The 25,233-nt window shown below is 42.4% G+C and overlaps 1 protein-coding gene across 3 annotated transcripts in view; it reads right to left on the minus strand.

Moving 5' to 3' along the window:
- The window catches only part of LOC132821563 (guanylate cyclase soluble subunit beta-2-like), a 67,828-nt gene that overhangs the window by 18,049 nt on the left and 24,546 nt on the right, over positions 1 to 25,233 (minus strand). For all 3 annotated transcript variants that reach the window (XM_060834213.1, XM_060834212.1, XM_060834214.1), the window contains exons 6-9: positions 19,437 to 19,657; positions 16,929 to 17,031; positions 16,495 to 16,598; positions 6,558 to 6,774 (exon numbers count right to left, since the gene is read on the minus strand). In XM_060834213.1, the coding sequence (XP_060690196.1) occupies positions 6,558 to 6,774; positions 16,495 to 16,598; positions 16,929 to 17,031; positions 19,437 to 19,657 (645 nt within the window). The remainder of the gene's footprint in view (positions 1 to 6,557; positions 6,775 to 16,494; positions 16,599 to 16,928; positions 17,032 to 19,436; positions 19,658 to 25,233) is intronic.

Below are 25,233 nucleotides of genomic sequence, written 5' to 3' on the forward strand. Positions count from 1 at the left end.
TCTATGGTAAGTTATCCTTATGATCTTCACTGAGATCTACCTTTCCCTTTCCACATGAGGATTTCTCTTTGCACCAATTTCTAACCTTCATGGACTGAAATTGATTCTGGAAGCCAAACTGTGTTTTACGGAGAGTCTCGTAACCATCAGCCACTTCAGCTGCTAACTTTGCTGTTTTAACTCTCTACTCTTTTATAAAATCATGAAGGGCATGGATTAGATAAATAGAGGAGTCCAGAACGGCATAGGTTTAGGTTGGAAGGGGAAAGATGTTAAAGAGACCTAAGGGGCAACGGTTTTCACACAGAGGGTAGTACGTGTATGGAATGAGCTGCCAGAGGAAGTGGTGGAGGCTGGTACAACTGCAACATTTAAAAGGCATCTGGATGGGTATATGAACAGGAAGGGTTTGAAAGGATATGGGCCGGGTGCTGGCAGGTGGGACTAGATTGGGTTGAGAGTATCTGGTCGGCATGGACGGGTTGAACCGAAGGGTCTGTTTCCGTGTTGTACATCTCTATGACTCTATGAGTTTGCACTACTTCAGGCAGTAAATTTTTGAATTCTTCCAAAATAATTGCCTCTCTAAGGACATCATAGTTTTGCTCAATTTTTAAAGCTCTTATTCATCTATTAAAATTATTCTGTTTGATCCTTTCAAACTCAGTATAGATTTGACCAGCGTCCCTCTTTAGAACATAGAACTTAGAACAATACAGCACAGAACAGGTCCTTCGGCCCACGATGTTGTGCCGAACATCTATCCTAGATTAAGCACCCATCCATGTACCTATCCAATTGCCGCTTAAAGGTCGCCAATGATTCTGACTCTACTACTCCCACGGGCAGCGCATTCCATGCCCCCACCACTCTCTGGGTAAAGAACCCACCCCTGACATCTCCCTATACCTTCCACCCTTCACCTTAAATTTATGTCCCCTCGTAACACTCTGTTGTACCCGGGGAAAAAGTTTCTGACTGTCTACTCTATCTATTCCTCTCATCATCTTATAAACCTCTATCAAGTCACCCCTCATCCTTCGCCGTTCCAATGAGAAAAGGCCGAGAACTCTCGACCTATCCTCGTACGACCTATTCTCCATTCCAGGCAACATCCTGGTAAATCTTCTCTGCACCCTCTCCAAAGCTTCCACATCTTTCCTAAAGTGAGGCGACCAGAACTGCACACAGTACTCCAAATGTGGCCTAACCAAAGTCCTGTACAGCTGCAACATCACTTCACGACTCTTGAATTCAATCCCTCTGCTAATACACGCTAATACACCGTAGGCCTTCTTACAAGCTCTATCCACCTGAGTGGCAACTTTCAAAGATCTATGTACATAGACCCCAAGATCCCTCTGTTCCTCCACTTGACTAAGAACCCTACCGCTAACCCTGTATTCCGCATTCTTATTTGTTCTTCCAAAATGGACAACTTCACACTTGGCAGGGTTGAACTGCATCTGCCACTCCTCAGCCCAGCTCTGCATCATATCTAAGTCCCTTTGCAGCCGACAACAGCCCTCCTCACTGTCCACAACTCCACCAATCTTTGTATCATCTGCAAATTTACTGACCCACCCTTCGACTCCCTCATCCAAGTCATTAATAAAAATTACAAACAGCAGAGGACCCAGAACTGATCCCTGCGGAACTCCACTTGTAACTGGGCTCCAGGCTGAATATTTACCATCTACCACCACTCTCTGACTTCGACCAGTTAGCCAGTTTTCTATCCAATTGGCCAAATTTCCCTCTATCCCATGCCTCCTGACTTTCCGCATAAGCCTACCATGGGGAACCTTATCAAATGCCTTACTAAAATCCATGTACACTACATCCACTGCTCTACCCTCATCCACATGCTTGGTCACCTCCTCAAAGAATTCAATAAGACTTGTAAGGCAAGACCTACCCTTCACAAATCCGTGCTGGCTGTCCCTAATCAAGCAGTGTCTTTCCAGATACTCATAAATCCTATCCTATTTACTCATTTAGATTCCTGAAACATTGCCTAAAGGCTTTTGGTACAAGCTCATACGCACTTAAAATGGCTTTTTTCACCTCCTCATACTCTCCAGATACCTCCTCTGATAGTAATGTGAATACCTCTCAAGCCCTACCTAAAGTTTCATTTGGATCAACAAAACCCACATTGCCACTGGTCACTGCATTTGTTTGGCAACTTTTTCAAATGAGATGAAAAAGGCTTCTACATCATTCTCATCATATGTAGGCAATGCTTAAACATTCTTAAACGGTTTCTCACTAGGCTTCTGACTACCAGGGACTTGTTCATCCTCACTCTCTTTTTTACTAAGGTTGCCTTCAGCCTTTATTGCCAGACTTTTAAGCTGACTTTCCTTTTTAAGTGTCAGTTTTTGAAGTTCAAAAGCTCTCTTTTTATTTCTGTTCTGTTGCTCTCTCTTTTTCCCTCTCTTCTTCTCGTAACTCAAATTGTTTCATTTCTGCTGCCCTTTCCTTATCTTATGCCTCTAACTCCATCTGCTTCATTTGCAATTGAATTCTTGCCAACTTTATAGATTCTGAGGGTTTCTCCAGCAAGTTTAAATTTTGAGCTACAGATGTAATTATCTCTCCTTTCCTCACAGAAGCAGGCAATTCCAATTACAGCTTCTCTGCTAATTCCTGCAGCTTGGTTTTATTCACCTTTTGCAAAACTTCCAAAGTCACCACATCCACTTCCAGAAAACTTTTGATGACTTTAAGAGCCATTACTATCCCAAGCTTTGTCTATCTAACCAAACCAACACCCGAAATAAAGACACTCACTGTTTAAAATCCCACAAAGAGCCCCCAGTCTGTGATGGACTAGGCCACACACTCAAAACATTCTTAAGCAGGCAGCCCAGACTATAACTTTGCAATATGTTTCGATAGGTGTACAGTGAAAATTACCCGAAGTGAAGTAGCTCGGTTGACTACCAGGTTTTAAAAATAGACAAAAATGTATTCACAAGATTACAGAATGAAACACAAGGAACAGAATAAAGAACCCCTACAGAACTCAGTCTATTCAAACTAGACTTAATTATGTTGTCCTGAATATGCACAACAGTCCCAATAAGCCAAACGTCTTGAAACACAGTTTAGAAATGGAACAGATGCTTACTGGTTGAGGTTAGAAGAGTAGAAAGAGAGAGAGCTTGTTTTCATACAGCTCACTGTTGAACTCCTATCCAGTTCTGGACCGAACTAAACTGCTCAGCTAAAGAGCTGACCACTCCCCTTTCATTATACAGGTCACTTCTAAAATATGACCACTTTGGCCTGAAGTCTCATCTGTTTACATATAAACAAAAATGCCTCTCAATACCCTTTAATCTTTGTACCAAGTCAGGCTAATCAGAACCAAGAGCAGTTTATTACCCCTCTGAAAAAAAATACAAGGACATAGTAACCTTGAGAAAAGGAATAGCTTTTAGAAAAAAGAAATCAGCTTTGTGACAATCCACAAAGGCCTCTGGTGACAATGAAAATTTCTGAATAGACTGTAAACAATTTCTAGGCTCTGCTAGATCAAGTGTACCATTATTCATCCAATAAGTGACTCCTTTGCTCAGAGTTGGTCAGTAAATTGTACTAGCATTAGTTTATCTGTGATAGTAATGGCAGCAAATGTGATTTTTGATGTGACTAAATTATTACCACTTTAGTTTGGTTCTGACCACCCATTTGAGGCAGCAAGCTCACTGGAAGTGAGATTGGAAAATCACTACTTGGCCAGAAAATGATCACAGACTCAATGATATATTTCTCTGCCCAATCTTACTGCCTTTGCCTGAGTTGGTCTTATTTCAATCAAATGTAAAATGGCAGCCAAAGCTGTGCACATACCTATAGCATGGTCCATTAAGAATATACATGGATGTAAGCAGAGTAGATTGTGCAGAGTGCATTCCTGATTCAAGATCAGTGCCACTATTTTCAACTATGCTACTCTAGTTAATGCCTTTTGTTAAACTCACACAACCAAAGATAGTTGCAGCAGCAGGGAGGACTTGCCCATGGTACCCAGCCCTCAACCAGTGCTATTAAAAGGGATCATCAACTGCTCTCTGGTAAGGTGCTCATTAAATTCTGTCCAGAATTGCTTAAAGTTGGTGATTTGACAGGAAATGGTGCTGCACATAGACTGATTATGACTTTAAATCTACCAGTCATGCAACATGCTCTGAGTCATAAGTGCTACAATTATCCCCATCCACACTTCACCTTGGCGTTAGGTTCAATAGAGTGTTCAATAGAGCATTTCAGCTCAGAGGAGGGAGGTGGAGAATGTATCTTTACCCAGCCAGTGTCTTCCAAAAGCATTTTTCTCACCTCAGCGTAAACAGGTGGCAGTGTGTTCATCAGTTCAGTTTAAAGGAAGGGATGCTCCTGGAAATCTGTCTCCTCTGGCATGCAGATCTGCAGCCACAGAGGTGGGCAAGAACAGCATTACCTGTGGCTGCAAAGGTTACTACAGCCATGATGCTCTTGCATTGGGCTTTTCCACGCCAGAACAGGCGAAAACTCTAATAACTCTAAACTCTAACATCCCTTGCTGCATAAGGGATGTTCTTTAAGCCATATGAGGTCTGTGTTGAATTGCCTCAGCTGAAGGAAGTGGGATGTACACCTGGCTTCCTCAGGGTGCAGGGTTCTGGAAATGTGCTATGCAGGAACCTCACTTAAATGCTGAGATGTTTCTACAGCTGCAGAAGGGTCCAACTCCCCTGAATGAAACATTGGTGTGCACTCCAGTCAGCCCATCATGCCACTGAATGCTCACTATCCTGTGCAGCAAACGTGATGCTTTTTATTCTGCATCAATATGCTATTCCCTCAGCATTGGACAGAGACTGCTAGATGATAAGTGCTATTTGTATAACAGTAGTTCATTACTCCACAACCCAATGACAATGGCCAGTACGTATACAAAAACAGGCACGATACAACAGACTACTGTGAAGCTCAGGGAACCGTTCTACTGCTTGGAGGCTTCTCAGACAATGCGTCCATATTTATCATGGTCTATGATATCCAGTTCTGCCTTACCGTTATGAGAAAACACTTTTTGCCACAAAGGTTACATGGTGTAGCTCAGAAACAGAAGACGAAAGAGAAGGATGAGGGAGGAAGAGCGAAAAGAAGAAATAGAAAGGAAAGATGAGTTGGTATTAATGGGGGCATTTTCTGGCTGCCAACATGTAATGAGTGATGCAAGACAGGGATCAGTACTGGGGTTATATCTTGTTACAATTGATTTGGATGAAATGATGAAAGGTTTAGATGCTAAATTTGCTGATGACATAGGAATAGGTGGGGAAGTGAGTTATGAAGAAGGCATGAAAAGACTACAAAGGGATACCGTTGGTTAAGCCAGGGGACAAAGATCCTGCAAATAGAGTATAATTAATCACTCATGCGTATTCCAGTAATGCCTGACTGGCCTAATGCTCTTAGGAAGCTCATGGGAAGATTTATGAACAAGGAATTTGAATTTAAAACATACATCAGAGGGCCATATTGCCAGCAAGAGTAGGGAGATAGTCAGATGGATTTGGGTGCAGGGGAGGATATGTACAACACTATTTGGAAAATTTGGAGTGTGTTGAATGGAGAATCAATAAGGAGAATGTGACAAAATTTGATTCACAAAGGCATAACGGTTTCAAATTTTTGTAGTGGAAGGCTGAAGTAAAGATGAAGGCAGGTAATGTTGTAGAGGTGATCATGATAACTACTAGAATGTGAAGTTCAAAGCTAAATTCAAAGCTGAAGGGGGTGCAGAAATTATGGGCAGTCTGGGATAGACTGAGACCATGGGTGAGGCAGGAAGTTCTGGTGAGAAAACTTTGGTCTTCTTGATGTGTTTGTGGAAGATGCAACTCAAAGTTTTGATGAAGAAAGAACTGATATTATTTTCCACTTTTGATTTAGAAATAGAATGCATTTGACTTTTCAGGAGTATTTCTTATTTTTGAATTCAAGTTAGTTAGCTTTGAAAAAATGCCAAAGCATGAAAGTATGCAAAGAGTTGTTTTTCCTTTCTTCCTTCTGTTTGGTTGGTTTCTGAATTTTACTTTGTTGAGACATACTAAAGGGAAGGGTAGAAGGGTATGGATCTCACTGTGGCAGGCAACAGCTTGTGCACTCAAAACCAATGGAATTTTAACTAATCAGCTATGGGTTTTTAACTAATTCTTTGAATGGCAATTAGATCGGTTCTCATTGTTAGGTCTTCATTAGCTCCTGAAAGTCACTACTCTGATGTGGTCATTAGAGCAAATTGAACAAAATAAAAACATAAAACTTTTACTGTTAATTATTCAAAACATTTTTAAAATGAAACATTAAGAACATTCTGCTGACTGGTTTGAGACTTCATAGAATGGAGTAACTTATAAAGGAGTATTGACTATGTTTGAGTGGTAAGAATGGAATTGATCAAGGGTATCCCATAAAGCCAGGCAGTTGAAGAAATAACAATGACAAGGAATCATTTTGACTTATATATTTTAGAAGTTGCCTCGCATTTTTTAACACACCTCTTAGTTCCAACATTGGACGATGCTTCCATGATTCTGGCATCATTTCCCGTTTTGTTCTTAACACAAATAAGCTATTAATAAATTTCCGCACACTTGATATTTTGAATGTTACTTCCGGGTGAACAATGTTGAAGTATTCATCAAGTCGGATGTCCATTGTTTGAAGTCCTGGGACCAGTTTCTGTATATTTATCCCTGCTTGTTTTACCCTAAGCTTAAAAGTCCAACACAAGTGTTTAGCATAAAACATAAATAAATTGAATCATTAACTTGCAATGCATAATATTGAAAGATAAGACATCTACCTTTGTTCAGTTATATGGAGTTGATAATTGCTACATTTCCAATAGCCTTTTATCAGTTTTCAAATCATATACAGTATTAATTTCTGATGGACCCTGACACTGCATGTTTAATGTTAAAACATAGTGGCTTCTAATTCGTTTTAGTGTCAACCCAAAACTTGGATTGAGATTTGGACTCTATACACTATTATGAAATGAGACTGGTTTGCCTAGAATGTTTCTTAAGGTTTAAATCCTCCTTCAATAAAAAGTTCTTATCACAACTTAAGGATTTAATTGTCTGAAATCATACAGAAATACAATGGCAACAATTGAACTAATTAATCTAATAACAAGACAATTGATTTTGTGGTATTATATCCACTATTTCAATATATGCTAATAAAACTTTGTAATTCAAAATCATCAAAAGTGTCAAATTTGGAAAGCACACAGCACCATTTGTGCATAATAATAGAACACTGATGAAGCAGGTGAATTAAACCTCTCTTCATAGGGTAAGAATGTTTGAAATTTGGATTTCATTTTCCCAGGAGAGGCTGGATTATAGGAATTCAGAAAAGAAGTAGATCATTGCAACCAAATTACATCTCCCCACCCTTTGTCTCATGTCCTATAAAATCTGTGGATAGTAAAAATTGATTAATCTGAATACCTGCAATTGATCTAGCATATGGGTCAGCTGAAAAGCCAGTTATTTTTTAAAGAAATTAGCCTAAAATATAAATTGCTTGGAGCCACAAAAGACTAACATTAGTATAGCATTGACATTTTACTTGGAATGAAACATCAATAAGAAATTCACTTATAACAAGGAGAAAAATGTCTTGTCTCCATGTTTTTATAGTCATTTTTGTTATGTATGAAATATGCTGGTCTTACATTTATTGGTAAATTCATCGTTAAAACAGAATTTATGCTTAAAATATTCAGAAGAAAGACAAAATTCCAGCACACTGACTCTGATATATAAAAACAGCTTACATAACATTCAGAATAATTTATTATTTTCAGTTACATCAGAAACTTTAAGGCCACAACTGTGAACCTGATCCTGGAAATCAAGGGCTGATGAGTTTATGTTTATTAAGAAAATCATTTGAAACCATGAAATTGGTTGTGATTTGATTCCATAGGAAAACTGGGTTACTTTCTAGTCGACATTTCCTCAACTTAATATTTCTATTCACTTTTCATGAAAATAGGAACTAGCCAATAAAGATTGGGAGCCACAAATAAGTTGCTAAGGACCTCAAGGTTGCCAACTTGTTAACATTAATTGCCAATTGAAAAACACAATTTCGAACTTTTATCAACTGTTAGGAGTATTTCCTATTTTCAATTCTTCAAGGTCTGGTCTAACTTTCAGACTCTGGCCTGTCATCCTAGGCTGTCTCGGCAGCCAAAATAGTTTCTCTTGATTGACCTTATATCTTAATATCGTGAAAACATTGATCAAATAATCATTGGCCCTTCTAAATTCCAGGAAATAAAACCACCATTCGTGTAGTGTTGCCTTCAAATGTAATCTTTAGAGTTCAGGTATTATGATGAGAAACTTAGTAAGCACTATCTCCTAGGCCAATAATTTCTTCTTCAGGTGTGGTAGGCACTAATGCCTTTGGGTGTGGTCTAACCAGTTATTCCTGATAAAGGGCTTATGCCTGTATCTTACGGTCGTTACGTGATCAGGAAAGGGCCTGTTCCTACTTTCATTGGCATTCTGCTGGGGTGAGGACCTTGACTGTGCAGTCAGATTACCACCAAAAACTTGCTGATCTCCATCAGGGCTCAGGCTTTTGAATGGACCTCTCAACTATTCTCCTGCTCCTTGGAAGTTGCGTGACCTGATGTGCTTTTCCAGTGCCACACTCTCGACTCTGATCTCCAGCATCAGCAGTCCTCATTTTCTCCCTGTGGTCTAACCAGGGCCTTGTATAGCTGGAATTTTCATCTTTTCCATTCTATTCTCATCCTATAGATTTAAAGACCAGTAGTCTATTAACTTCTTTGATTATCTTCTGTACTTATGCATAATTCATTTACTTGGACCCCTGAGTCTGTTTGGACCTTCTTTTGTAGTTTTTACACTATATAGGAGGTACCTTGTTCTCTCGTGAGTATAACTAAGTTTGCCTTGACTGAAATCCATTTGCCACAGTTTTATTCAATAATTTAATCTATTAATATCTCTTTGTAATTTTATGCTGCCACCTACAACAATGCTCCCAATCAGCAAGTTTACTTTGTAATTTTGCTAGAACATAATTGAAGTTGTTAAGAAATACAATGAATAAGTGAGACCTCAATTGTAGGATACCTCTTGCTAATCCCTGTCTCCTGCCATTTCATCCATTTCCAAACCTCACCTTAAATTGCATGGTTTTGATATCAGCTAAAAATCTCTTAGGAGGGATTTTATTGGGTGTGTTCTGGAAATCCATTTAAATAGCATTCACAGCAAAATGTATCACTTTTATTTGAAAAGGGAAGGAGGCAAAAAATTCAAGTAACTGTAGGCCAGATAACCTCTGTTACTGGGAAAATGTTAGAGTCTGTTATAAAGGATGTAATAGCAGAGCATTTAGAAATATCGAATATGATCAAGCAGGTCAGCATGGTGCTGGGGTGGGTCAGTCTCTTGCTGGAGGACCAGCAGTGGGGGCCACACCACCAGATCCTGCCAGCATTGTCAAAGGCCACCACTTAAGTCACTGCCATCTCCAGGCTGTGGTGGAATGGTTAGCAGTGCCATAAAAATCTCAATGACTTCTCCACTCTGCCAGGGTACTCCTTTCTCTGTCATCTCACACTGTCTCTATATCTGCCACGGTATCTACATCCAACCAAGACACTTGCTGTGCCATTCACATTATTGTCTGCAATACCTTCTATCACTTGTTCTCCCCTCTAGCCTCCCAAAACACTAATTCCATATGCCCTCTAATTTGCCTCTTCGGTTCCAAGGAACACCTCCATACAATTCTCCTAAATGCACATGTACCAATAGCCATGCCTCCTACTGCAATCTCACTTATTCAGCCCGTTTTACTCATTACAAGAGACAACAGCCCATAACAGGATGAAGACTGCCTGGATAGGTGGAGGTGTGAATGATATCAAGCTCCTCATCCCCTATGAAGAGAGAATTTTGTCGTTTACAGGAGAAGATGGAGACCACTCCTGCAGGGATGCAGAAACCTCCATGTCCCGCCAAACAAGTAAGTACCATTCTATAGGCCACTGCCACTCTCCTATTAAACCCGCTGTCACCCTCAATTATTAGGTGCCATTTCTAACTACTGGCCCTGATACCTTCTCTCTCTTACCTTGCAGGTTTTGAAAGTCTGCCCTCAACCTCTGAAGAGAAATGCTGGCTCCACCGAAGTTCCATCCTCGACCTCTAATCACTAGAATACATAGGCCACAAAGGAAGCATTGGCAAGGCTGCTCCCTGCACAGATACTGCTGCCTCAGTGGGAACCGGCAGGATAGAGCTTGGTGGGACACAATCTGGTTAGCAGAAACGCCCCAGGCTGCTGCCACAGAGTGCACTGTCAGAGACCAGGCATATGCTCAGCAAAAGCAGGAGAGCACCCTGTTGGGGTCAACAATCAGGGTCTTTGTTCACATGCACAGGGAGGAGCAACAGCAGCAGACAAGACAGACATATGGGACACAATGGCCCTCCTTGCCCAAAAGCTGCAGTGAATTTTTTTTATTTCAAAAATATATTTTAATAATAAAAATATTTTGATGATCTGTACAATTGGTCATGCCATACATATGTAAACATTCCATTTCTTTGCATACAGAGATTGAGTAATCATTCATATATACAGGTCTGTATGTTTACTATCCATATATTTAACTGAAGTGTCAGCAGAGCCCACTTACTGCATGGGCCGTCTGTTCTTCTTAGGCAGGCAGACATTACACGGTGGTCTTTCCACATCACGCCTTGGTGGCGGCTACCCCAAGCTTCAGCTCGTCCCTCAATATGTAGTTCTGGACCTTGGAATGTGCCAGTCCACAACATTCAGTTGGGGTCAGCTCCTTCAGCTGGAAGATCAACAGGTTTCAGACAGACCAAAGAGCGTCTTTCATTGAATTGATGATTCTCCAGGCACAGTTGATGTTCATCTCAGTGTGCGTCCCGGGGAACAGCCTGTACAGCACGGAGTCCTGTGTCACGGAACTGCTCGAGACAGACCTCGACAAACACCACTGCATTCCTCTCCAGATTTCTTCTGCATAGGCACATTCCAAAAGGAGGTGTGTGACAGTCTCATCCCCTCCACAGCCGCTTCGAGGGTAGCGTGCGGTGCTGCAGAGAGTCTGGGCCCGGATAACGGATCTCACAGGCAGAGCCCTTCTCACCACCAGCCAAGCCATATCTTGGTGCTTGTTGGAAAGTTCTCGCAATGAGGCATTCTGCCAAATAGCTTTGACAGTCTGCCCAGGAAACCACTCGACAGGATCTGCCCTCTCCTTTTCTCAAAGGATCTCAAGGACACTACGTGCTGACCACTTCCTGATGGACTTGTGGTGAAAGATGTTTTTCGTCATAAATTTCTCTATGAAGGACAGGTGATACGGAACAGTCCAACTACTTGGAGCGTTCCGCAGCAGCGAGGCCATGCCCATCCTTCGCAAAACCGGGGACAGGTAGAACCTCAGTACATAGTGACACTTTGTGTTTGCGTACTGGGGATCCACGCACAGCTTGATGCAGCCACACACAAAGGTGGCCGTCAGGGTGTGGGTGGCATTTGGTATGTTTTTTTTTCCTGTTGCCCAAAGCTTTATATAGAGTCCCTTCAGACCCTGGCCATCTTTGATCTCCATACAAAATGGAAGATGGCCCGGGTGACTGCGACGGCACAAATTCTGGGAATAGGCTAGAACTGTGCCACATATAACAACACTGACAGTGCCTCACACCTGATGACCAGATTTTCACCCGCGCTGGAGAGCGACCATAGCTTCCATCTGCCCAGTGTCTGCCTCACTTTCTTGATATGCTCCCCCCAAGACTTGGCACACATCCCAGCCCCTCCGAATCAAATACCCAGCACCTTCAGGTGGTCATTCCTGACAGGAAGAGGATGAAGGATTGGTCGGCCCAGTTCCCGAAGAGCATGGTCACGCTCTTGCCTCGGTTTACCTTGGCCCCCGAGGTCCATTCGAACTGGTCACATATGCACATGAGTCTGTGCACGGACAGCGGATCCGAGCAGAAAACGGCAACATCATCCATGTACAGGGAGGCCTTAACCTGCAGGCCCCCACTTCCAGGAATAGTCACCCCTGTCAGGCTCGCATCCTTCCTGATGGACTCAGCAAATGGCTCTATGCAGCACACAAACAAGGCAGGAGAGAGGGGCCAGCCCTGCCTGACTCCAGATCTGACTGGGAAGCAATCTGATTCCCACCCATTGATTGAGACTGCACTGACAATGTTGGTGTAGAGCAGTCTGATCTAATTACAGATTCCCTCCCCAAAGCCCATTTTGGAAAGAATATCTCTCATATACATGTGATATCCTGTCAAAGGCTTTCTCCTGGTCCAGGCTGATGAGACAGGTGTCCAACCCCCTGTCCTGCACGTAAGTGAGCATATCCCTGAGGACTGCAAGACTCTCAGCAATCTTCCTGCCTGGTATAGCACAGGTTTGGTCAGGGTGGACCACTGATCCCAGAGCAGGCCTGACCTGGTTGGCGATGACCTTTGACAAGATTTTATAATCTGCATTTAATGGTGAGATTGGTCTCCAATTTCTGATTTTCTCCCTCTCCCCCTTCCGCTTGACGTCCAGGCCGGTCATTCTGGCCGGAGACTTCAACTGCATCATTGATGCAGATGGATGATCCAGTGGGATGGGGGGACAATAAACTGGACGCCACATCCAGAGTCCTGATGGAAACGGTCAAAGATGCCAAGTTGCACGATGTCTTCAGCATCCCTGCAGACAGAGCACAGCATAGATTCACCTGGTCACGGGCAGACGGGCCTATCCGCTCAAGGATAGATTACCTGTTTGTGTCCCAAACGCTCTCGGTCAGATCCACCGATGTCAAGCCAGTATTCTTCTCTGACCACTGCCTCCTGCTGGCCGACTGTCACCTACAGGACGAGCATTGGGCTGGTAAGGGAACGTGGAAATTGAACACCAAGCTGTTGACCCTGGGAAACATTGAGGAGCTCAAGAGGGATTACACAGGTTGAAGAACCATAAAGCCCCTGTTTGAGTCTCCAGCGGATGGTGGGAAACAGTAAAAGGGAACATCAAGAGGTTCTTCATCCCCAAAGGTGTTCAAGAGGCGAGAGAGAGGTGGGGAAAACTGTCCCAACTCCAGGAAAGTATGCAGAACCTGCTCCTGCTGCAGACGATGGGGGTCGATGTCACGGAGGACCTCCAGGAGTGAACAGCCAGCAAGTCTTGCTCTTTGCCTCGGAGGCCTCCAAGATTACTTTCCGGTCCAGGGTCCGCTTTGTGGAGCAGGACAAGATGTGCTCATGTTTCTTCTTCCAGAAGGTGCACAAAGAGAGCTCCATGCTTAGCAGCCTGAAGGAAGAAGATGGCTCGGTAACGTCATCTCAGGCTGACATCATGAGGATCAGCGAATCCTTCTATGCCAGTCTATATGACTCAAAGCCAACTGACAGCGTGGCCTCCCAGTCATTCCTGTCCTCTATCACGGAGGTCTTAGACGACAGAACATGGGTGAGGCTGGACCAGCCGCTATCTCTGAATGAGCTGACCAAGGCCCTAGAGTCCTTCGAAAATAATACAATTCCTGGAAGCGATGGCTTACTAGTCGAGCTCTATTCTGCATTGTGGGACTTGATTGGCCAGGACCTGCTGGAGGTGTATGTCAGTATGCTTCGGGCAGGTACCATGAGTGAATCCATGAGGAAAGGCGTCATCACCCTCATCTACAAGCAGAAGGTGGAGAGGGAGAAAATCAGAAATTGGAGACCAATCTCACCATTAAATGCAGATTATAAAATCTTGTCAAAGGTCATCGCCAACCAGGTCAGGCCTGCTCTGGGATCAGTGGTCCACCCTGACCAAACCTACACCGGGCAGGAAGATCACTGAGAGTCTTGCAGTCCTCAGGGATATGCTCACTTACGTGCAGGACAGGGGGTTGGACACCTGTCTCATCAGTCTGGACCAGGAGAAAGCCTTTGACAGGATATCACATGTATATGAGAGATATTCCCTCCAAAATGGGCTTTGGGGAGGGAATCTGTAATTGGATCAGACTGCTCTACACCAACATTATCAGTGCAGTCTCAATCAATGGGTGGGAATCAGATTGCTTCCCAGTCAGATCTGGAGTCAGGCAGGGCTGCCCTCTCCCTCCTGCCTTGTTTGTGTGCTGCATAGAGCCATTTGCTGAGTCCATCAGGAAGGATGCGAGCCTGACAGGGGTGACTATTCCTGGAAGTGGGGGCCTGCAGGTTAAGACCTCCCTGTACATGGATGATGTTGCCATTTTCTGCTCGGATCCGCTGTCCGTGCACAGACTCATGTGCATGTGACCAGTTCGAATGGGCCTCGGGGGCCAAGGTAAACTGAGGCAAGAGCATGGCCATGCTCTTCGGGAACTGGGCCGACCAATCCTTCATCCTCTTCACTGTCAGGAATGACCACCTGAAGGTGCTGGGTATTTGATTCGGAGGGGCTGGGATGTGTGCCAAGTCTTAAGGGGAACATTTCAAGAAAGTGAGGCAGACATTGGGCAGATGGAAGCTATGGTCGCTCTCCAGTATAGGTGGTGGCCCCTCGTCTTGGGCAGGCCTTGTACATGTGGCCCGCCTCTCCGCACAAATTACAGTTCTTGGCCTCTTTGCATTCCTTGGTTGGGTGCCCCTCCTTCTTGCAGTTCCGCCAGATAGTGACCATACAGTCCGCCTCCATGTGGCCTGACCTCCCGCAGGTTCGGCACATTTTCGACTGCCCTGTGTACGTCAGGTACCCTCTGCTCCCTCTGATTGCAAAGCTGGAGGGTGAGTGGAGGATGTTTCCACTGGATCGGCCCTCAGGATTACCCTGACCTGCCGCTTGCTGGTCCAGATCCCAAAAGGGTCGACCACATCGGTGCTTTCTCCCTCAACCTGGACGTACCCTCTCAGGAAGGTCAGGACGTCTGCTGCTGGGACTTGGGAGTTGTATAACCACCTGACTCCTCTGTGCAGGAAGCAAACACAATGGGATCACTGAAAAATGGAGAACAGAGGCTCCCCTTCCTTTTCCCTGAAGACTTTAAGGAGCTGCTCGCACTGCTTCACACTCCTGAAGGTCACGTCGAAATAGCCTGCCCCAGGGAAATCCTGCAGGCAGTGCACGTCTGCTGCTTCAAACCCGCAACACTCCAGCAGAACCTTCTCGACAGGTGTACGATCCTCCACTTTCTTCACAGTCACTCGGACAGCATTTGCGAATGCCCTGGCCTGGGCTGCAGGCGGCTGCTGATGCCATACCTCTAAGGTTGGCTGGTCCCTGAATTGGCGTAAGGCCGAAGCCAGCATGAAGATCCACCAAGAGCAAGTCAGCACAACCAAACAATCCTCGCACGTTCAATCACGATCCAGCGATGATCTTCACTTGCTCTGATGACTTGAAGCTCCACTCTCCCCTGCCAAAAGCTGCAATGAATCATGCAACTGTCTGGCTGCTTCCATGGACATGTTAGTGTTTAGCTGCCAGGTCCAGCACCCTCAGGGTTTGCTACAGAGACCAGCTCTTTGACTTTGCTTGATTAGATTTTGATTTTTGAAATGTTTTGCTATTACTTCCTTTATAATGGATTCTAATACTTTTCCAACAATAGGTATTAGGCTAATCAACTCAAAGTTACCTGTTTTTTGCCTCCCTTCTTTCTTGAATAAGGGCGTCACATTAGCAGTTTTCCAATCATCTGGTACTTCTCCAGAAAATGATATTTGAAAAACTACAACTCATACATCCACTGTCTCTTTAGCTACCTCTTTTAGGATCCTCAGATGCAAGCCATCAGGGCTAGAGGACTTATTTGCATTTAGCCCCATTAGTTTGCCTAATAATACCTCTATAGTGATGGTGATGAGACTTAATTCCTCCCCTGCATTATTTAGTATTAATGGGATGTCCACTGTAAAGACTGGAGCAAAGTACCTGGTTAACACCTCTGCCATTTCCTTATAACCAAAAACTCTCATTTCTAAAATGCCAATGTTCACTTTGACCTCTTTCTTTTTATATATTTAAATATATTAAACATATAACTTATTCTTATTGCTAGTTTTTATATTCCTCATTAGTTTGCTCTTGTAGCTTAATTCCTCTGTCTTTATTATCTTTTGATCTCATTTGCTGTCCAGTGATTTGCACATGAGTAATGTTTTGAATTCTGTTGTTGGAGTGAAATAGGTGTCAGCATTTGCTAACAAGACTTGGATATGAATAATAGATACTTAGGCAAGTTTTAGAATGGTACTGAACACAAATGGGACCTATCAGAGCAAAAAGCCATGGCTCTGGGACAGAAAAGTAAGATATGAGTGAAAAATACATTTCAGTCATCATTTACACAGAGCTTGGTACACTTTTCAAAGGGCAAAGAGACAAAAGACTCACCTCTTCATTGAAGACAATGTGAAAAGGAAAAGAATTGCAAAATGTTTTTACATCAACCCACAATCTCTCAGGATAGACTGGTTCAAAGCCTCTTAATAATTTGCCTATGAAAAACACCCAAAATATAACATGAATTCCACAACTTTACATTCAGTCTCATGTAAGATTCAATGAGCAGACATTTGAATTTAAAATTATAGGGTTACAAAATTACCTAAGCCATTTAGGCACTTCACAAAATTATCAGCCAGAGAGCTGCGTGCTTCATATAGAGAGGGATTTGATTTCCATCTAAATAGGAGTTGTCACTCTGTCTCATACTTTATAAAAAAGCTTTCTGATACATAGAAAACAGTGTGTGACACAAGGTAAGGCTGAGTCATCTTGTGATTTTATATCAGCTGAACTAATTTTCGAAATGTCACAATGGTTACCTTTTCCCAATTTGACAATCCCACGGACTGTTTCCCAGTGGTTTTTCCTGACAGGGGATCCAGACGCTTTGCTTTTCATCTTGGCCATTGCTCTTTCCAAGTCCTGAAACACAGGATTTTGTGGAATATCTAATTAAAATGCCTACTTATGCATTCTTATAATGTTAGATAGTATCACATTGAGACCAACAAGTTTTACATTTGTATAATACTGACAATGTAAAAATAAATATAAATGTAACTTTCTTATTCATTCCTGAGATGTGAGCATTGCTGGCTTGGACAGCATTTATTGCCAATCCATAGATGCACCTGAGAAGATGATAGTGAGCAGCCTTGAACTGCTGAAGTCATATACTGTAGGTAGACTCACAAAGCCACTATGGACGAACTTCTAAGATTTTGACCCAGCAACACATAAGGGGTGGTAATATATATCCAAGTCAGGATGGTTACTGGTTTTGAGGGATAATTGGAATTGGTAATATTCCCACACATCTGTTGCTCTTGATCTTTAGACAATAGTGATTGTGAGATTTTCTACATTCACTCATGGGATGTGGCCTTATCGGTTGGCCAGGATTTATTGCCCACCACCTGCCTTTAAGAAGGTGGTGATGAGCTATCTTTTTGAACCATTGCAGTTCACATGCTGTAGGTAGATCAAGAATGCCCATACAGAAGGAATTCTATGATTCTTTACCCAAAGATAGTGAAGGAATGGTGATATATTTCCAAGTAAGGATGGTGAGTGGCCTGAAAGGAAACTTGCTGATGGAGTTAATCCAGTGTATCTGCTGGCTTTGATTGACATAGTTGTGGGTTTGGAGGCTGCTGGCTGAGGATCTTTGGTGAATTTCTGCAGTGCATCTTGTAGATAGTACGGAATGCTGCTACTGAGTGTCAGTGGTGGATGGAATGGATGTCTGTGGATGTGGTGTCATGGATGGTGGACAGAATTTAGGGAGTGAGGAGGTGAATTACACCATGGTATTCCTAGCCTCTGACCTGCTCTTGTAGCCATTGTATTTATACAGCAAGTCCAGTTGTATTTCTGTTCACTGGTAACCCTGGAATGGTGATAAAGGAGGAATTTAGTGCTGGTAACACCAGCCAATGTCAAGGGGCAGTGCTTAGATTGTCTCTTATTGGAGATGGTCACTGCCTGGCATTTGTGTGGTAGGAATATTACCTGCCACTTGTCATCACAAGCCTGGATATTGTCCGGATCTTGATGCATTTGAACATGAATTGCTTCCCATCACACTCCTGACATGTAGATGGTGAACAGACAATCGGGAGTCAGGTGAGTTACTTATTCCAGGGTTCATAGCCTCTGACCCGCTTTTCCAGCCACAGTATTAATATGGCTAATCCGGTTCAGTTTCTGATTAATTGGAACTGGCGTGTTATTGATAGTGGAGGATTCTGCAATGTCAATTCCATACAATGTCAAGGGATAATGAATTCACAGAAGCATATGTAAAAATGAATGGTGAGTAAATGGAGGCTATACTTGCAACAGGAGGCAAGTCCTTGCTTAAATAGATATATTTTAAAACAGGAAAAGTAATTAGAGAGACAGAAACTTTGGGAAGCAAATAATAGAGCTTTGAGCCTACAGAGCTGAATGTGTAACTGTTATTAGTCATGTTAAGATGGGGGGGGGTTGCTCGGAAGGTGGGGATGTTAGCGGCACAGATACAAATGACAGCTGAGTGACAGCACCAATGAGTTCAGAAATGGCATTGTAGGGCTGGATGGGATTTCAGAGATGGGAAGTCGTGATGATGAAAATGATGACAATTTAGGATTAAACCTCGGCACAACATCGTGGGCCAAAGGGCCTGTTCTGTGCTGTACTTTTCTATGTTCTAATTATAAATGGAACCATTGAGGAATTGGGAATCCATGCAGGTTAGTAGAAAAAAAGGAATTACTGACAAAATCGGGTGGGAGAATTGGGATACAGGGAGCATAGTTCTGAATCAACTGAGCATGAAGTATGAGAAATAGTTGAACCTTAGGGTTACAAAGATATAGACTAAGGTGTCAACAAGAGAAATAGAGGTAAAGCAAATCACACTCCTGAAATGCAATTAGGTCTTCTTTGTATCTGAGGACTTCTCGGGGTTGAAAATTCACTAAAGACCAAATGGCTTTGGGAGCAGTCTGGTTCAACCTAAAACATTGGATGGCAAGAGGCATCAAACTGATTGAAAATGCCTGAAGTTTGTGATGGGAGTAAATGGCTTTTTCTCAACTGGAAGAAATTGTGGTTCATTCAAGCCTGGACGTCATATAAACAGACCAACAGCGCAAAGACAGGGAGGGAGTCAAGAGAGGTGCTGGAGAGGTACGCTGGGTACACATGGAGCTGTGTAAGTGGATGACATTCCCAACCAGCAACAGGTGGAAGCAGAAGGGCTCAATTTAGAGTCTTTGAACTCATCACTTTTTTTTAATCAATTATAATAATAGCAACAAAATTTCAATTTTGCAACATACCAGTTTATTTAACTGTTTTTCACTTTGCTTGCGTGTATCAGACAGATACTGTGGCTTCGCAGATAACCTGCTGCGTCGTTTATGTGAATATACTGGTTTCTGGGTTACCAGGAAAACAACATGTTCCTTTTTACCCGTTCGTTCTTCCTCTTCCATCTGACTCACAATATCCATCGTAATTTCACTGTTAAAAAAATCCAGGGCCACTGCACCAAGTATGCCTAACAAAGATAAATGGATTGATAATGAACTTTATTAAAAATGTCAAATATATCAAATTTCCTTCTTAAATTGAAAAAGAAACATTTAAAAAAATAATGACAGTACATACAAGCTGTACTGCATAATGCAACAACTAATAAACATGGGGGGGGGGGGCTGCAAGTATTTTAATCATAGATTATATAAACCAAGCTTCAGTTTTTTTTTAATCCAATCTCGGAGGGTGAGCATTGCTGGCAACATTTATTGGCCATCCCTAATTACCCCAGAGAAGGTGCCGGTGAGTTATCTTCTTTAACGCTGTGGTCTTTATGATGTAGTTACCTCATGGCGCTGTTAGGAAGGGAGTTCCAGGATTTTGGACCTCATGATTTACAGAATGAATGACTGAACATTTATTTGTTTTGGTAGTTAATGAAAATATGCACAGTAACCTATGAAATGCATAGACTGAAATTCCAACATGACAGTCATTGTTGGCTTGATTTTCATAGATTCTTTATTTGTCCTGTGCAGAATATATGGTAAAAGTGCCATAGGTTGACATGCAAGGTATGAGGGACCTTGAAGGTTGACTGAGGAGTATAGCTTGGTCTAGAGAGTATAAGGGCCAAAGGGTGTGGGCTTGTGGCATGCGGTTGCATGCATGATGCCTGGGGTGTATTGGTAGTGAGGACTACAGGGGCTTATTATTTTCAGTATAACTGGGAATAACTCCCAGAGCACCAAGACAGGCCTTTCAAACAACCCACCTCAGGACCTGCCAGGCCCTTTCGCTGCCTCCTTACTCTTTCTGGGAAATTTCCCAATTCTGACTATCTACCACAGGGATAAAAATCCAGACCCCTGTGTCTCTGGAATAGAACGGTCAGATCTCACAGAAGACTAACATCAGTCAAGTTAAAAAAAAATTGAGAGAGTATATTCAGCCATGTATTCCTCTTGCTGCTTAGGTTATAAAGCAATGGTTTCATAAACATCTTGAGCAGGAAGTTGAAATGTATTCCATGATCACAAAACCTACATTTGGTTTCAATTCAATTTTCATTAATGCAGAACTGTCTGAGACCTCAACCATGTTCCTGGACACTTCAAAACAAGAATGTTTTGCTGATAAAGTTGCTGGAGGTGTGAGTGTGAGGCCAGCATCTCATCACCAATCATCCTTTATTTACAAACACATATGCTTTGACAACATCACTGCCTCCCACTGAGTCAGGCATTCAGGGGTCCAATATCCCTGACATTCATCCTTATTATGTCATCCAGGTCTTCCTGATTAGACCAGATTAACAGCCTGAATTCAGGAACTCGTATTCCATGACATCCAGCTGGAGGACCTCATTATAATCTTTATATCTCTTCCCCTCTGAGTCCACGGAGACATGATGGTATTATTCCTTTGAGAGCTACCTGGAGCATTTTAACACCAGGTCAGGTTCCTCCAACTTGGAATCTGGTTTAGGAGGTGCGTAATGAATAGGAGTTCATCTCTTGTACCTGGAGCACCTCAGTTGACTTTCGCTCCCTTCCTTCAGAGGCAGAAACATTGAGACAGCTACTTCCTTCATGTACATCTCTGATTCAGAGGATTCAACACAGTCCACAAATTTGCAGCTTTCAAATGGTCCATATGTTTATTCAGAACTGTCCCACCTACCTTTAATTTATAAGTCACTGGTCCTGACCATGCCTCTTATCCATGCAGGGCCATTTCTATGTTTCTTGCATCAAACTTTGTCCCCTGTATCACACTCTCACTCTCACTTGGTGGAGTCTCAGGTTTGGCATTGAAGTTCCCGATGCCATTTCACTGCCCCACCCCCCAAGGTCCGGGAAGCTCAGACTGAGCCTGGTGTACAGTGTTCTCCCCATTATCAACTCTGCCAGTGCTATCCCTGTAGTTCCATGTGGTGTTGTCCTCTAATCAAACAAGAACTGTGACAACTTGGTCTCTAGTGAGGCTATATGCTGTTTCTTCAATCAGCCTTCACAGTTTGGACTGCATTTTCTACCAGGCCATTAGTTGAAGGGTGGTAAGGAATTGTCCTAACATGCTGAATCCCATTCAACTTTAAGAAATAAACAAATCGCCTGATGGTAAACAATGGCCCATTATATGTGACCAATACCTCTGGGTCTCCGTGTTTCACAAATGATGTGCACAAATTTTCTATCATTGCTCCAGTGTTTGACAAATGGATTCTATGCATGTCCAACTAATTTGAGTGGGCATCCATAATGACTAAAAACATTGAATCAAAGAAAGGATATGCATGATTAAAATGCAATGGAATCCAAAGTTTACCCGACCATTCCCAAGGATGTGGGGAAGCTGCTAGTGGTAATATCTGTCCTTGTTGGCATTCCAGGTACTGTCCCTCCAATATAGCTATGTGTCTGTCCAAGCCTGGCCACCTGACATAACTCCTCATCAACATCTTCATTATTGGAGACCCCTGGATGGCCCTGCTGGAGTTCATCCAGTATTTGACAGCAACCTTTACTCAGGACAATCACCCTTTCTCCTCATAACAATATGCCATCTTCTCCCATGAGTTGGTTTCTCAGTACCCAAAAAGGTTTTAATATCTGGCGCCTCAGGAAACGTTATGCTCCAAATGACAGAAAAAGCTGCAGCTCCACAGGCTGTCGGTAGAATTACTCATTGCTTTTCATCAGCCACAATGTTGTGTGCCAGGAAATAAGTAATCCATTCTTTCCACATACTGGGCCCAGTCCTTGACAGCAGGGTTGCAGGAGTCAAGCTTTCCAAAAGACATGATGTAAGAAAATGTTTACTTCCAACTTCAAATCAGCTGCTGCTGCACATTTCTTCAGCGTGTCTTACTCTTGGCACCACTGAAATAACTTTTCAGAGGCCGGCATCCCATCACCATTCACCCTTTATTTACAAAATCATAACATTTGACAAGAGCATTGCCTCTCACTGAGTCAGACATTCAGACAGCCCAGTATCCCTCATATTTACGTCAGCCGGGACTCCCCAGCTCAACTAGATTAACAACCCCAATCAGGGAACTCATATTCCTATTACTCGTGATTGGGGTGCTCTTCAGGGGGACAGTAGTGGCCCTATGGTCCAAATGGCCTCTATCTGCTCTCATGAGTCTATGAGTAAATTCAATGCTAAATCTGGTGCAGAAAGCGAAACAAGGAGACAGGAAGAAATAAAAATTGAGTGAGGATGAGGAAATGGAGGCAGGATTGAAAAGAATAACAGAAAAATTATACATTTTTAACCACATTTTACACGATGTAAGATGAGTCTTTGCACTTTTAGTTTCATTTTCTGAACAAGAGAGTTTGAGTAAATATTGAGTAAAAGAGCATTTACTCTGTAAAATTACTTGATTCAAATTTCTTTGGCAAGTCTAATGAACCAAATGGCCTCCTCCTGTTCTTAATTCCAATGCGAAATGAACATGTAGTGGCAGCAAATTGTGGTGATTCACAACTTTTGCCTAATTCAGTCGGAGGATGTGTGCCCTGTGGCTAGGTCAGCATTTATGGCCCATTTCTAATTGCTCAGAGGGCAGTTAAGAGTCAACCCACATTGCTGTGGGTCTGGAAAAGAAAAACAATTTGGGAGAATTAATAGATTGGAGAGATGCACTTTAGTGGATTAAATGACCTTTCATAATTCCTTATGTTCTTGTACTGTATGGCTATATTGCAAAGGAAAACATTTACATTTATATTATATCTATGTTTTGATTCATTCACAGGATGAGGGTGTCACTGGCTGTACCAGTATGTAGTGCCCATCTCTAATTGCTCAGAGGGCAGTTATGAGTCAACTGTATTGCTTTGGGTCTGGAGTCACATATAGGCCAGATCAAGTAAGGATGGTAGTTTCCTTCCTTGAAGGACATTAGTGAACCAGATAACTGACAACAGATTCCATTGTCATCATTAGACTGTTAATTCCAGATTTTTATTGAATTCAAATTCCACGAATTGCCACGGCAGGATTTGAATCCAGGTCCCCAGAACATTGCCTGGGTCTTTGGATTAGCAGTCCATTGATAAGACGAGTAGGCGATTGCTTCCTCCTGTATATATAAATTGTTAGTCTTGAAAAATATCTGCAATGGCTATTTTAAATACTTTAAACATTCTGCAGCTTGATTTTCTTGTTAATCAATAAGATTAACCGTGGGCGGCACGGTGGCACAGTGGTTAGCACTGCTGCCTCACAGCGCCTGAAGACCCGGGTTCAATTCCCGACTCAGGCGACTGACTGTGTGGAGTTTGCACGTTCTCCCCGTGTCTGCGTGGGTTTCCTCCGGGTGCTCCGGTTTCCTCCCACAGTCCAAAGATGTGCGGGTCAGGTGAATTGGCCATGCTAAATTGCCTGTAGTGTTAGGTAAGGGGTAATGTAGGGGCATGGGTGGGTTTCGCTTCGGCGGGTCGGTGTGGACTTGTTGGGCCGAAGGGCCTGTTTCCACACTGTAAGTCTAAGTCTAATCTAATCTTAATTTTTGCTTTGAAATCAAAACCCTTTGTATGAAACATCAAATAGTAGCAATGAGGTTAATTGAAATATATTCAAAGTGTTTGTACCTATTATTTCACTTAGTATGGAATGCTTTTATCAATAAGTTATTTGAGCAATGGTTGATTTTTGTTTGCCAGAAGCTATATGGACTCAATAGAAAATAAAATGTCAAGAAGGTTATCACTATTTTTTCTCTTAATCATTTTTTCAGCATTGCACCACCACCTTCTTTCTCCTGCTCTCATGAAATTCCAAAGTATTAACGCTTATTGGAACATTTGGCGCTTAAAATTAGAATGCAAATAACACATTCATATGCAATTGATTTGTCTGATGATTGAACAGATGCATTAACTCATTTATTTTAACTCCCTCTATTACTATAATAGACAAACAAATTGCACAACATAATATATTTGCACCATGTAATTTCAAGGACTCAAAGTATTGTTGCTTGTTCATGCAAATCTCCTTTATTTAAAAATGATTAACAACCTTAACAGCAATATCACTTGGCTTTCATTACAAATATTTTGCAGCAGTTTCCCCAACTTGGTTTATTATTTTAACATTATCATCAAATTTTGAATGCAGACCTTCCTTATAAATTTGTTTATAATTGCTTTGTTTTAACAAGGGAACTTTACAGTATATTTTTCCTACTTACTGCCAAAGTGAAGCTGAAGCACCTGTATTCATTTTTGCATTGTGAGAACTTCAAATATCAACTGCACTGATTAGATTTACAACTTGAAGTCAATGCAAATGAAAACCAAGTGCGATAGGCTGTCAATCAGCACAAGCCAGTTTTCACTTGGATTGACAAGTTGAAAATCTGTCTCCTAAAGGTCAAGTGCAGATAACATCTTAACGTGTGCAGGATATTATCAATCTGTTTTCCCAAACTATAGCCAAAAGCATTGAACAGCTTACTGCACACAATCATAAGTGAATGTTTCCTTTAACTTCAAACCATATCTGTAATTTGACAGCAATCAAGATTTCTGCACATACTGCTTTTAATCAAGAGGGACACAAAGGCATGAATGTTAT

This window comes from Hemiscyllium ocellatum, chromosome 13, assembly GCF_020745735.1.
Source record: "Hemiscyllium ocellatum isolate sHemOce1 chromosome 13, sHemOce1.pat.X.cur, whole genome shotgun sequence".
Taxonomy (NCBI): Eukaryota; Metazoa; Chordata; class Chondrichthyes; order Orectolobiformes; family Hemiscylliidae; genus Hemiscyllium; species Hemiscyllium ocellatum.